At 39.2% G+C, this 15,136-nt stretch overlaps 1 protein-coding gene and 1 long non-coding RNA gene across 3 annotated transcripts in view; one reads left to right on the top strand and one right to left on the bottom strand.

Moving 5' to 3' along the window:
• Positions 1 to 15,136, top strand: part of Unc13c (unc-13 homolog C) — a 427,364-nt gene that overhangs the window by 409,418 nt on the left and 2,810 nt on the right. For both annotated transcript variants that reach the window (XM_050125822.1, XM_050125813.1), the window contains 2 exons: positions 11,544 to 11,636; positions 12,772 to 12,931. In XM_050125822.1, the coding sequence (XP_049981779.1) occupies positions 11,544 to 11,636; positions 12,772 to 12,931 (253 nt within the window). The remainder of the gene's footprint in view (positions 1 to 11,543; positions 11,637 to 12,771; positions 12,932 to 15,136) is intronic.
• Positions 11,256 to 14,926, bottom strand: LOC126490731 (uncharacterized). Its single transcript, XR_007589233.1, has 4 exons — positions 13,980 to 14,926; positions 12,975 to 13,124; positions 12,612 to 12,851; positions 11,256 to 11,627 (listed from the first exon to the last, which is right to left on the bottom strand). It is a non-coding gene; the product is annotated as an uncharacterized lncRNA (long non-coding RNA).

Below are 15,136 nucleotides of genomic sequence, written 5' to 3'. Positions count from 1 at the left end.
CTAGTCTCTCCAAGACCTTTATCATAAAGGGGTGTTGAATTTTGTCAAATGCTTTTTCAGCATCTAATGAAATGATCATATGGTTTTTTTCTTTCAGCTTATTAATATGATGGATTACATTGATAGATTTTCGTATGTTGAACCAGCCCTGCATCTCTGGGATGAAACCTACTTGATCATAATGGATAATTTTTTAATGTGTTCTTGGATTCGGTTTGCCAGTATTTTGTTGAGGATTTTTGCGTTGATATTCATGAGTGAGATAGGCCTGTAATTCTCTTTCTTGGTTGGGTCTTTGTGTGGTTTTGGTATCAGGGTAACTGTAGCTTCATAAGAGGAATTTGGCAATGACTCTTCTGTTTCTATATTGTGAAATACATTAAGGAGTATAGGTATTAGCTTTTCTTGGAAGTTCTGGTAGAATTCTCCATTGAAACCATCTGGTCCTGGAATGGAGATTTTTGATAACATTTGCTAGTTCTTCGCCACTAACAGGTCTATTTAGATCGTTCACCTTGTCTTGGTTTAGCTTTGGTATATGGTACTTATCTAAAAAAAATGTCCATTTCTTTTGCATTTTTCCAGTTTTGTGGCATACAGGCTTTTGTAGTAAGATCTAATGATTCTGAATTTCCTCTGTGTCTGTGGTTATGTCCCTCTTTTCATTTCTGATCTTATTTATTTGTGTGTTCTCTCTCTGTCATTTAATTAGTTTAGATAGGGGTTTGTCAATCTTTTGATTTTCTCCAAGAACCAACTTTTTGTTTCATTGATTCTTTGGACTGTTTTCTGTGTTTCTATTTTGTTGATTTCCGCCCTCAGTTTGATTATGCTCCTCCTGGGTGTGTCTGCTTCTTTTTTTTTCTAAAGCTTTCAGGTGTGATGTTAAGTCCCCGATGTATGCTTTCTTCGTTTTCTTTAAGTGGGCACTTAGTGCTATGAACTTTCCTCTTAGCACTGCTTTTATCGTGTCCCATAGGTTTGAGTATGTTGTCTCTTTATTTTCATTAAATTCAAGGAAGACTTTAATTTCTTTCTTAATTTTTTCCTTGACCCAGGTGTGGTTCAGTAGTTGACTGTTCAGTTTCCATGAGTTTGTTGGCTTTCTGGGGGTAGCACTGTTGTTGCCTTCTAACTTTAATCCGTGGTGATCTGATAAGACACAGGTGGACACTGATATTTTTTTGTATCTGGAGGTTACCTTTGTTTCCGAGTATGTGGTCAATTTTCGAGAAGTTTCCATGAGCTGCAGAGAAGGTATATTCTTTCCTATTTGGGTGGAGTGTTCTATAGATGTCTGTTAAGTCCATTTGTTTCATTACCTCCAATAATTCTCTTAATTCTCTATTAGGTTTCTGTCTGATTGACCTGTCCATTGGAGAGAGAGGTGTATTGAAGTCTCCTACTACTAGTGTGTATGGTTTGATGTCTGCCTTGAGTTTTAGTAATATTTCTTTTACATACATGGGTGCTTTTATATTAGGGGTGTAGATATTCAGGATTGAGACATCATCCTGATGAATTGTTCCTGTTATGAGTATAAAGTGTCCATCTCGAACTCTTCTGATAGATTTTAGTTTGAAGTCAGTTTTGTTAGAAATTAGTATGGCCATACATGCTTTTTTCTTAGGACCATTTGCTTGAAACACCTTTTCCCAACCCTTTACTCTAAGTAGATGCCTGTCTTTGTGGTTGAGATATGTTTCTTGCAAACAGCAGAATGTTGGATCCTGTTTTCATATCCAGTCTCTTAGCCTGTGCCTTTTTATAGGTGAATTGAGACCATTAATATTAAATGATATTAATGACCCATGGTTGTTTACTACCAAAAACAATAAGAATAACTGGAGTAGAGTTTGTGTGTCTCCCTTTTTTGAGTTGTGCTGGTGAAGGGTCGCTAGATGCCTGAGTTGTTGTAGGCAGTGATGGCTTCATTGGGTTGTGATTTTCCTTCTATTACTTTCTGTAGGGCTGGATTTGTGGCTACGTATTGTTTAAATTTGTTCTTATCCTGGAATGTCTTGTTTTCTCCATTGATAGTGAACAATAGCTTGGCTGGGTATAGTAGTTTGGGTTTGCATCCATGGTCTCTTAGTTTCTGCAGTACCTCTATCCAGGACCTTCTGGCTTTCATGGTTTCCATAGAGAAGTCAGGTGTAAGTCTGATCAGTTTACCTTTATAAGTTACTTGGCCTTTTTCCTTTGTAGCTCTTAATATTCTTTCTTTAACCTGTATATTTTGTGTTTTGATTATTATATGATGAGGGGATGTTTTTCTTTGATCCAGTCTGTTTGGTGTTCTGTATGCTTCTTGGATATTCAAAGGAATATCTTTCTTTATGTTGGGAAAGTTTTCTTCCATAATTTTGTTAAAAATATTTTCTGGGCCTTTGAGCTGTGACTCTTCTCCTTCTTCTATTCCTATTATTCTTAGGTTTGGTCTTTTTATTGTGTCCCATATTTCCTGAATGTTTTGTGATGAGAATTTGTTGGTTTTGCTGTTTTCTTTGATCAGTGTGTTTATGGCGTCCTCAGAATCTGAGATTCTTTCTTCTATTTCTTGTATTCTGTTGATTATGCTTGTTTCTGTAGGCTCTGCTCGTTGACCTAGATTTTCCATATCCAGCTGGTCCTCAGTTTGTGTTTTCTTCCTTTCTTCTATTTCAGTTTTCAATTCTTGAACTGTTTCCATTACCTGTTTGATCATTTTTTTATTGGTTTCCCAGGGTATCATGTACGTATCTACTTAATTCTTCAAACTTTTTGTTATACTTCTCATCCATTTCTATAAGTGTGTTTTTTACATGTTGTTTAAGGGACTCTATTGCTTTCATAAAGTCGATTTTTTCCACTTCTTCTGTGTTAGGGTGTCCTTCTGTTGTAAGATCATTGGGTTCTGGTGTTTTAATGTTGTTTTTCAGATTATTGGGTGAATTTTTGCCTTGGCGCCTGCCCATCTCCTCCTATAGGTGCTATCTAATGGGTCTTTTAAAACCGGATCAGGTTTCCCTGCTGGCCAGGGGCTCCTCTTACAAAATGCCCTCGCTCTGTTTCCTGGCTCCTGCCAGGGGCCAAGATCCCTCTCACCCCTCAGAAGGGTCTTCAGGAACAGAACCCGGCTCCTCATTTGCCAGGGACCTCGCCAACCAAAGGCCTACCTCTTTGATTTAATTGTAGTGGGGTGATCTGCTCTCGGTGTTGCATGCCAGTCCCAGCCGCCTGCCGCCTGCATCGTCTGCCGCCATGCAGGTCCCCTCCAGTCCCCGTGGCCTGTGTCATCTCTATAGTCAGTCTTTCAAAAGCCCTTATTATACTTCATGTGTTTGCTCATCCTCAGGTGAGAAGACTCAGTGTATGACTAACCTGGTTATCCTTAACCCACTTCTCAGTTGTCTTTGATTACTGACAGAACTAGAATTTTGAGGCAGGGCTTACAAAGCTCTGAGCCTCAGTGTGCTCACCTGGACTACTCAGCTCTGCCTTCTATTGTATTGATTAAGGTATATACCCAGAATGAAAGAAATCCTAAGGGGCTTCTTCAGAGTGAGTCTGCCTAGCCTATCATGCCTAGTAGAAAGGAAAGTATGGGGCCATTTGGAGTGATGCTTAAACATCACACACACACACACACACACATATGCATGTTTGCTAGCTATCATGGTAGGCTGAAGCAGAGCATGGCTGGCTGGCTGCTTACAGACAGTTCTCAGGCATGAAGCAAGGTTGAATGGTTAGGTTTCTGATTTTTTTTTCTGACTTCCAACTTTTCAGGTATGAACAAATAACAGTAATTATTGAAATTCCCTGGCTCCTGCCTTCCAAATCCTGTTTTATTGTTTTGGGGTTGTGGTGGAAGGTAATTTTTGTTTTGAAAGTCTGTCCTTTTGTTTAGCTTTTAGAAAGCCTTCTGGGAAATCAATCTATCTATGTTAAGAATGTTGGACTAAAAATAAGATCTGACTCTTTCCAGACACAGGAAATTTATCAATATACGAGCCTCAGCTTTATGTCTAAAACAAACTGGACCTCCTTGTTTCCTGGTCTCCCACACATTATTGGAGTGTTGGTATATATTTTTTTTCAATCTTAAAATAGTGAAAGCTAGGATAACCAAGCCTTTCAGAGCCATTTTATCTTTGTGAGTGTGTGTGTACCCACAGAGGTCATTATAAAATGGATAGATGGATAGATAAATGATAGCTAGATAGCTAGATAGCTAGATGATAGATAGATAGATATAGATAGATAGATAGATAGATAGATAGATAGATAGATAGATAGATAGATAGATAGATAGATAGATAGATAGATAGATAAGCAGGCAGGCAGAGAAAAACAGAGTAGAGATCCCCTACAGCTAGAAGGCAGTAGTTGCTTCCTGATTATCACTTCACTTCCACAAGATAATTCCAAGTCAACATTCAGAAGCCTCCTTAGGCACTCCTTTCCCCATGGCACTCATAATGATGGCAGCTACAAAATAGTGTGTTTACGTCAATCCCCATGTTCCTTCACCAAAGGAACATGTTCATTCATCCACAAAAAATCTTCTGTAACAGTTGGGAGTACAGAGATGCTGTAACTCTACAACTAACAGGAAAAGCCAAGTTAAGATGGACTGGAGACAATTCAATAGGAACTGTTTACAGAAACATAGTCAAGGTGTACTACAACCAGAAGGGGCAGGATGCTCACCTCCCTTTAGCAAAAGCTACACAGGAAGGGAAATGGTTTAGAGTTATAAAGAGGCTGGCACCTAAAATGGGCTGCTTGTGGAAAATTTTTGATGCAGAATCTAGCCATCAAAGCAGCCCTCACAGGACAGACCTAAAGAAAACACCTGGCATGGCCTGCTTCATTCTTTTTCTTGCCAGGATTCCCCAATGCCCAAACCCCTCTAGATACAGGAGTGTAGGGCCAATGGCTGATGGTATATTCAGATTATCAACCTCTTGGAGCAAAGAGGAAAGGGTGGATGATGAACTGAGAGCCCAGTGGAGAATAATTAATGCCTGCTTTTAACATTATCATGCAGTGCAAGGAAAGCCAATACATCTGGACAAAGCAATCAATAAGAAAGTTAAATGTCCCCTTTATTACATTAGGTTATTATATCATAGGCATGTTTATATATTTGCAAACTTCAAAAGATTAACAGGAAATAATCCATTAAAAATGTCATCGCTAAAATTTTCTAGTCCTCCTAGTGAGATTAGTAATAGAAAATGTGTCTGCTTTTAAATGGAGTAAGATAAATTACTAAATAATAAACTTCCAATAAGTACAGTATATACATAGACAAAACATAAAATACAGAGCTAGAAAGATGGCTCTGTGGTTTTAAGGGCACTAACTGCTCTTCTGGAGGACCCAGGTTCAGTTCTCAGCACATACGTGACAGTTTGCAAAGGGGATCTGATGCCCTCTTCTGGATTCTGTGGGTACTGTCCCCTTGTGGCACATGTACACACACAGAGGCAAAACAATACTACACATAAGTTATTTTTAAATGTAATCAGTATGCAAAAGACTTGAGTCATTGAAAGGGGAATATCTATAGTTTTGTGTTCATGGAAGAAAAACTCAAGTATAAAGTCAGAGAGCTATCCATCCTGCATAGGAAAACTCTAGCATAGAGTTATTACCAGTTTAGGGATTAAAGCAAGCCTTAACAATTCTAGCCTTTAAGGCTTCCATTCAGGGTTGAATTAAAAGTACATGAATAGCTAAGGGGCAGGCTAAAAATCTGAGGGTAAAGTCAACTCACAACGGGAATCATCTGTCCATGTTTCTTTATTCTTCTCTATATCTGTTACAAATGTTCCCAGTCATATATACCCTTAAAACAAGCAATTCCCCAGCCCTAACGGGTTCCAGGGCCAGAATTCTTTTACACACACACCCAGGGAGAGAGGGAGGGAGAGAGAGAGAGATCCCTGGGAGTGGCTTAGTACAAGTCCAGTGAACTCCTTAATGGAGAATGTTAGTTAAGAAAGGAATTAATTAAATCAGGGGATTATGGAGGGGAAGGTTGGTACACTACATTGTTCGGTGGTTAGTAAAGGGCTAAAAGGCTTATTTTCAGTAAAATGATGAATAGGACACAGATTGTATTTTAAATCGGCATGTCGCTTCTTTTCTCCTAGTATGCATAGAGGCTACCTATGTAAACAGTCAGGGAGAAGTCTTAATCAGAGAGCACCATACACCAAATGCTGCAGTTTCTATGGATCTAGGTCTGGAGTTTTGCTCTAGGCGAGACATAGGTGAACACAAATAAAGTAGTCCCATGCTAGACCAGAATTGAGTATAATAAAGGGTTCTTTATTTAGGGAGGATTCATAGATCATAGTCCTCTGCATGAATGGGTAACAGGAACTGAATCTAGAAGTAAGGCAAAAAAGGAGAGAGAGAGCTAGCACATGTTTTTTTGGTACCCAAGGCCACGGCCAACCTGGATCAGCATTCAAAGGCCATTGGCTGAAGGAGGTTCCCCAGCATCTCCCCCCCTTTTGTGTAAATAAGAGAGTTCCAAACCCAATGCAAAATTATATATAATAAGAATATATATCAAGAATAAAAATTAGAATAACAACCAGCATAAATAATATTAAGCAAGAAACATAGGCTAAATGTTTTAATAATTATTTTATCCTAAGGAGTCAAAGTCTTATATTAGAAATAGCTTGGCTAAGTCATGGAAAATAACTATGACTATTTAGTCTTCAACCCCATCGAAGACCTGAGAAGGGAGATAATATTACTTGAGTAGGCAGAAAGTGCAATAAATGACAGAGACAACTGGCTACCTGGGCAATCACCCAAAGTCTCATTTGTAACATTGGAGCAACCAACTTTGGCTAAGGCCTAGAGTAACTGACAGATCATTTTTGGAGGCAGGAAATTTTTCAGAACCATCTTACCCTGTCTTGCCAAGATTTGCCAGTCTTTTGTCATGTATTCTGCTTGTCAGATCTGAACACTGTGCATTTTGTCAATGACCAAGGCATGGGAAGTTCCTTGCCCAAAAGCTAGTTTTGCCAAGAAGAAAACAAGCCTCGAATAGATCAGTGCTGCCAGGAGCAATCGTGTCTCATGTTAACAGAACCCAAAGTTATTTAAATGCCATGTTCTACAGTTATTTGAAGTGGTTGAAGATTACCTATCTATGCAGAATATAATCCTTATGCATCCAAAGAACCTGATTAGTCTAACTATAAGATGACAAACATGGATAACTATTAACCTATGAATCTTAATACCTATATAACTTAAAGACTAAGACTTCATATTAGGATATTAAACAATCTTTAAGCAACTGTGCAGTAAATGAGCACAATGACCTCAAAATGTAAGCAATGTATAAGTATCTTGATCAGAGGGAGAAATGTATAGTGCAACATGATAAATATATCCTAAAATTGTATCAGTATATAAAATGTCTTAAATAAAGGTAGAAACATACATGCATACAATATGACAAAATAACTTTGCATAGATGTACAAATATTATAAACAGAAATAGCATATTCAATGTAACAAATATAATTTGAATTTGTATCAATATATGAGAATCTATACCAATGTAAATTACCTATAAAAATAGCTCACAAGTATTCACTCTATTACTCACTATTATTATTAGTGCGAGTGCATACTAATCTACCTATTATCCCATTCAATTGCCTGTTTTTTTTTTCAAAGAGATCCTTGAGCCTACAAAACTTTACTCCAACCCCCAACACTATACCAGTTATAATCAACAGGTAATTGATGTCCCTAACCCTGAGGACAAACTTTGTTGGGAGAGGGGTTAGGTCATCTTCTCCAAGGCTTCTAAATTATCAGTTCCTGGGTATGCTGTTATCAGCCATTCTGGTAGTGAGATAAAACCAGAACAGCAGCTTGGGCAAGTAGTAATTCTATGTCCTTCGATATCTGTGACTAGTATCTTAGATGGAACACTCTATGCCTGGACCCTAAGCACTGAACAAATGCCTGCTATTAGAAATCATTCATGGGGAGAGGACTTCCTCCTCCTCCTCTGAACATTTACTCACATGATTCAAAACTCCTCCTCTCAATGCCAAAAATGGATGAAAATGGTGTCCCTAGGATGGAGGTTCTGGTGGTGAACAGGCGAACATACCCTAGAGTCTGATTATTCACTAGCTGGAAACCCAGTGAACCCTTTGGCTTCAGTTTGAAGCTCTGGGAATTCATTTTATATGAACAAGGCTCTGGCTCATTGCATACCTTATGAAAAGGTTACAAAGTGGTGTGCCACACAGTTCCACTCGTGAAAATTAAACGGTGAGCCAACTAGTATGTGGAGATGACAGGTAACAGAAGCACTGCCCTTAAATCCCCTTGACAGCAGTCAGAGATTACTACAGACATCCACCATTGAGGAGTTATTAGCTTGCAAGAAATCAGATTTCATTATGTCCTATTTCAAACAAAATTTGGGTTTTGCTTGCCTCCTTGACCTTTCCCTTCCACCCCTCCCCACTCTGCCCCACAGAATAACTCATCTCCTTCCCACATTCATGTCACCCATGACATCCTCCCGTCACCTCAACACTATGCCCACCTTGTAATCACCCACCTAGCTTCAGAGTCTATACTCACTCTCACACTGATTATTTAGACACAAACATTAGAAAAGCCAGAATCTGCATGTGAGAACATGTGACCTTCTGTCTTGAAGACAGGCTCACCTCACTCAGTGGCAAACTTTTCAGTTCCATCATTTTCCTGCAAATTTCATTTTTCTTAACTGCTTAGGAAAATTCTGCTGTATATTTGTGCCACATTCTTACTGTTCATCCTTCTGTTGACTAGCAGCTAAGCTGGTGCCATGCCCTGGCATTATGAATCATGCGGCAATAAGCAGAGTCATGCAACTATCTCTGTGGTAGGGTACAGACTCCTTTGGGCATATGCCCAGGAGAGGTATAGCTGGCATTTGGTAGCTCTGTTTTTAATTTTCTGAAGAACTTCCATGCTGATTTCTGCAGTGGTTGCACTACTCTGTGTAGTAAGGAGGCCGCTTGTTGGTTCCTGGCTGCTTAGCCCTGAAATAATCACACAGAAACAATATTAATTAAATCACTGCTTGGCCCATTAGCTCTAGCTTCTTATTGGCTAACTCTTACATATTGCCACGTGGCTATGGCTTACCATCTAGTTCTGTCTTGCTCCGGTGGGCCTACATGGCTTCTCCTGACTCCGCCCTTCTTTCTTCCAGCATTCCGTTTAGTTTTTCCCCTCTAGCTCTGTTCCCCTATAGCTCTGCTGTGGACCCAAAGCAGTTCCTTCATTTATCAATGGTAATCACAGCATACAGAGGAAATCCCACCAGCAGTGGACAAGGGTTCCCTTGCCCCACAGCCTCTCCAGCAGTTTTCTCATTTGTCTTCCTGATCATAGCCCTTGTCACGGGGGTGATGTGGAATGTCAAAGTGGCTTCTGTTTGCATTTTTAAGTACTGACCTTTTCTATTTCCCCTTTTGAAAACTTGCAGCTCATTAGTGCTATGCCCTCCCCCATTCATCAGCAGTTTTGGGGTTTTGATGTTTAATTTTTTTAATTCCTTATTACATAATCTAGATATTTCTCTGAGTATAGCTGGCCAAGATGGCTTCCCTAGCTGTACAACAACTTTGTAGTTTTCTATGGTCTTATGTGTTGATTCTGGAGATTGTATCCTGAACAACAGGAATCCTGCTCAAATGTTCTTGTCCATACCTGTAACTTGATCGTAACTTCCTAGGTTTTCCTCTATCAGGTTCAGAATTTTCAGGTTTTAAATTCAGGACTTTGATACATTTTCAGTTGATTTTTAAGCAAGTAAGACATGTGGGTCTAAGTTCACACTTCTTCCAGTTTGCTATCTCTTTCCTGAACTAATTTTCTTTTCACCAGTGTATGTCTTTAATGTCCTTTATCAAAGATCGTCTGCCCATAGTTGTGTGGGTTTATTTCTGGACTGCCCTTCACCTGCTTTCTCTGTGCTAGTACCACATTTCCTTTGACTCTCTAACACACAGTATGGTTTGTAGTCAGTTACTATGGTGTCTCCAGCAACATGTGTTCTCCTTAGGATTGGGTTGGCTACGTTGTCTTTCATGTTTCCACATACATTTTGAGGTGTATTTTCTAGTTATGTGAAGACTGTCATTGGATTTTATTTTTTGACACGGGGTCTGCCTACATAGCTCTGACTGTCCTGGAACTCATTACATAGGCCAGGAAGACTTCAAATTTACATTCATCTGCCTCCCAAGTGTCAGTATTAAAGGCATGCACCACCACACCCATATTCATTAGAATTTTGACGGCACTAAATTTTGATTACATTAAATCAATAGATGCCTTTTGGTAACACAGTCATCTTCCCAGTATTGATTCTACCCATCCAGGACATGTCCGGTGTCTCCTATAACTTCTTGTCAGTGCCCTAAGTTTCTCACTGTATTAATCTTCCTCCTGTGGGAGGGGCTATTCCTGGGAACTTTAACTGGGGATTGCTATGCAGGTTCATTGTTGATATGTATGAAAGCTACTGAGTTTTGTATGTTGATTTTGAAATGTTTGTTAAATCTAAGCATTTTCTAGATGAGCTATAGGGTCTCTTAAGTATGGAATCGTGTTGCATGTGAACGAGGGTAATTTTACTTAAACATCTCAGTGATTCCTTGCACAGTTAATTTGTAGTTGGCATGAGGTCCCAGGCCACACAACAGGTGCTAGCAGCTTTGTGTATGCTGAAGCACGAAGACCACCATCATAATACTTTAAGAGTATGCTTCAAACTGGTGTGTTCCTAAATGATAGATTAAGAAGTGTGGGTATAAAAAGTGGTTGGAAAGTGGTTGGCTTTCTCTTCATTTTACAAATGAGAAGACTGAGGCTGAAGAACACAATAGATGCTGTGGGGGGAGTGGGGGTCACCGAAGCTTAAAAATGCAGTAATGGTTTGAATTCATTTATCTGCCTCTAAACAGCAAGCACTCCTCTCGATATGTTCAACCCTTAACTCGTGTAACCGTGGTGGACTTGCCTACCCTATAGATGATGTGAATGTGTATATCTAAGGTTACCATATGGCAATAACTCTTGGTATTGTTTAGTCTGTCTTGTCCTATACTGAGCTCCATGGAGACTAGAGTTCAGCATTCAGGGTCATCTTTTAGTTTCCAGGGCTCTGCTGTGTCATGGTGTAGATGGCTTAACAAGAGAGTATAAAGCAATGAGGCAGTCTGTAAAGTGTTATTAGTGCTGGGGGTGGGCACTAAACCTTTTCACTATGGTAGGAATTAGGCATCTGGTGAATTTCCACTGAGTTTATGGCATTTAGCTTTTGCACTGACAGGGCTTTGGATGGGTCTACCATGTGCAATGCCAACATTGTGAACTCTGAGCATTAATCAGTGTCTAGCATGTGATATTAATAGAAAAGAAAAATATTTAATCCTTAGGCAAAGAAAATAAGGCATGCAACCTGAACATTCAATCTAGTACATTTCTTCTGTTTGCAGGCCGCTCCTCCAAAGACTCTGTAGGTCAGATCTCTGTCCATGTGGATGTCACCACTACCCCAGGGACTGGAGAGCATAAAGTCACTGTAAAAGGTACAATTGGGGTTCAGATATTGTAATCTATTAATCTTTAACATCTACAGAAATTATATGAAAACTATCACTTCTCTTGTATATATTTTTAAATATAAGCTACAATAGGACATGATTAAAATTTCTTCAGAAAAACAAATTCTTAAAACATCTAAAGACAATATATTGGGGACTAAATTTCAAAAGTGGATTTTATAATTAAATATAGACCAATATATTCTTACCACTCACATAATCTACTTAAAAGTAGCATAAAATAACTGGTTTTCCTTGTTGTTAATAAAATGGCTCAATATTATGAACACAAAACCCTGTTTTCCAACTAAAAGCTTTCATTTAATAGCCAACATTTTACTAAATAGTCTTGTAGTCTATGTTTATTATAGACTTAGTCATTTTAGTATCCACTTTGGTTAAAACCATCATCTTCCAGTGTATGCTTGAATTACACCATATTCCTAAGCTGCTGTGGCTCAGAACAAATTATGTGACAAGTACATATGGAAAAATTCCAAGTAGTAGCCATGCTTATATAGGATCAAAGTTCAGCATCCTTCAGTGTGTTTTAAAAATATGTAAATATATATCAAGCCCAAAAGCTTAATCTTTAGCAGTAAAAATTTTAAGACTCTTTCTACTGGTAGCCAAAACTGAGCAGGAACATATAAACATCTATTTAGAATTGTTTGTGTGAGTCCTAAGTTAGGAAACAGCCATAGCATTTAGTATATGATGGAATTAGCAAATTAGATAACTATGATGAAGTTGTAAATACTGATTATAAGAATATTTATAATACACTATCATCTAATTTTTGTATAGCTATTGAAAGTATTACGATAACATAGACTCAACTTTAATATATTTTCTAAATATTGCATAATGGAGGCATAATGGAGTTTCCCTAGTGTTTAGTATGAAAAACCACCCAGGTTTTAACCTTCATTATAACTTTTCATTATAAATGTCACTCACATGAATGTCAAGTTGAATTTTCCATTACCAGGGCATTCCCAGGTATAGAGTATTTCAACCTGTGGAACGTTTCTTTGTGGGTCCAGTCAGGGCACACTCAAGTACAACTTCTAGCCATGTTCACAGAACAGTTTGCTGAAGCTTGGCTTCTGCTTTTCAGTGATTGCTATCAACGACCTAAACTGGCAGACCACGGCCATGTTCCGCCCCTTTGTGGAAGTTTTCATGCTGGGACCAAGCCTGGGGGACAAGAGGAGAAAACAAGGAACAAAGACAAAGAGCAACACATGGTCACCGAAGTACAACGAAACCTTCCAGTTGTAAGTCGGAAACAAAACACCACTCATTTCAGCTAAAACTTACTGGAAGATTCGGGGTGGAAAGTTAAACACATGGGTGGTCTCCTGTTCTTCGCAAACAATAGGCTTTGATCCCTTTACTCTGCACATCAGGCAGTGTCAGAGACACTGGGGACAGGTAGTAGATGGCCTTTGCTGTCTTGGAAATGTCTTTCTAGAGATGAAAGATAAAAATGTGTGATTGTCATGGTCAAGTAGAAGAACCCCAAGATAGGAGCTAAGCCAATATGTTTAAAGGAATGGTACACAATGAGAAAGAGGGCAAGAAAGAATGCCTTTGAGGAAGGAAGCATACACAAGGATGTACGATGATCACTTTTTGACAGGGCCCAGAGAGTTTCCAAATAAAGGGCTGAACACCAGATAGATGTCTTTAAATGACAGTATTGGTTGTAATTGAAAGTTACACAATAGTCTAGGCAAGAGATGAAACAGAACATTCTGAACCATGATGGAAGACTTTTTATCATCTGAACTAATGTAGAACGCAAGCCTCTATGGCATGAGACCTACTTAAAAACATACAAACGTGTCAGTGCAGGAGGACTGTTAGGGGTCTGACTTGGTTGGGGTTTCTATGGCTGTGAAGAGATATCATGAACACAGCAACCCTTTTAAAAGAAAAATATTTTATTGGGTAGCCTACATTTCAGAGGGTTAGTCTGTTATCATTACGGTGCATCATGGTGGAGTGCAGCAAGAAGAAGTGGTCCCATACTCTCAGTGTGGCTTGAGCAAACATGAGATGTCAAAGCCCACCTCCACAGTGACACACTCCCTTCAACAAGGCCACGCCCACTCCAACAAAGCCACACCTTCTAATAGTGCCACTCCCTTTGGGTGCCATTTTTTTCCAAAGCACCACAGGATCTGAAAGCTAGGCACAAAAGAGTATTACCAAAGTTGGGAAAGTGAAAATTTAGCAATGATCTTCCACAAAGGGAAACTGCCGACTCAAAGCAGACACAGCAGGAAACCAATGTAGCAGAAACTCTGACCTCACCCTTACCTCTTCTGATGTCCTTATGGGAGGGCTTTTTTTTTTTTCAAAATCCACTGGAAGCTGGAACATGGAAAAGTCTAACATTGTAGCGCCACAGGTCAGCATTCCATTGTGACGTGGAGAGTGGAACAGATCCCCTGTGAGGTGAAGATACTTGGCTACAAGAAGCAGGATTCTGGTTTGAGGCCTGACCAAGAGGTCAGGTGGATGATGATTGACTGAGATGGTAAAAATGATAGCAAGAATCTTGGTTTTAATATATTTGTTTGGAGGCCCCTTGAAACGTTAAGAGGATATATCAAACACATTATTGGATATAGCTTGAGAAGTTGCTCCCTACTAATCTTCTATATCTAAATGAGCTGACCCACAGTGCGAAAGGAAAATAGAACAGAGCCCAGGAGATTTCCGTGCAACAAAACATACCTGTAAGAGCACTCACACCTTCAATCCCAGCATGCACAGGCAGGTGGATCTGTGAGCTTGTTCTATGTAGTAAGCTCCCAGCCAGTCAAAGCTACATGGTGAGCCCCTATCTCCTGCTATGTGCATCAAGAATCCTAGTAATTCTGTTAACAAATCAGCTCACAGAACTGTAGCTTTCTACTTCAGATCAAACAAGAATCTTGATCTAATTTAATATCTTCAACATATACAACATCTATTTTCTGTAAATAACTTGGACAAAGATTCAACTGTAGTATCTTGAGACACCATGACCAGATGTCCAGACGTCTGGCTATATAGTTCCCTGCACTCCACCCTTCACCTCTCTAACATGCCATCCTATACAGTGAGCTTTCTTTGGTTGTACTAGTACAGGCTAACTGTTGTTAGAAAGAAAAAAATGATGTGCCCTAGAGATGTGCACCAATTTTAGCATCTTGGAACTGATGCTTTTTGCTCATTCTGAGTTAAGGCTCCTTAAAAGAAAAGTTTCACTGGGAAACAGAAGATTCTTAGTTTCTGACAAAGAAATTCTCCCAACAGTATCCATTATCAATCCAGAGCCTCTGTATCTAATAACTAAATGTAACATATTTTACTTCCTACCCCTATTGATGCATCAATCAGATACAGGCATCTCAAGACATGGGTTTGACACCAAGCACCATGAGTAAAAGTTTGGCTCTTTTCGTACCTTTAAATCATTTTGTGTCTTT

The sequence above is a fragment of the Alexandromys fortis genome, unplaced genomic scaffold, assembly GCF_014885135.2.
Source record: "Alexandromys fortis isolate MF-2015 unplaced genomic scaffold, M_Fortis_MF-2015_v1.1 scaffold_22, whole genome shotgun sequence".
NCBI lineage: Eukaryota > Metazoa > Chordata > Mammalia > Rodentia > Cricetidae > Alexandromys > Alexandromys fortis.
Note: the sequence above shows the minus strand (reverse complement) of the source record. Positions and strands in the feature narration are given on the sequence as shown.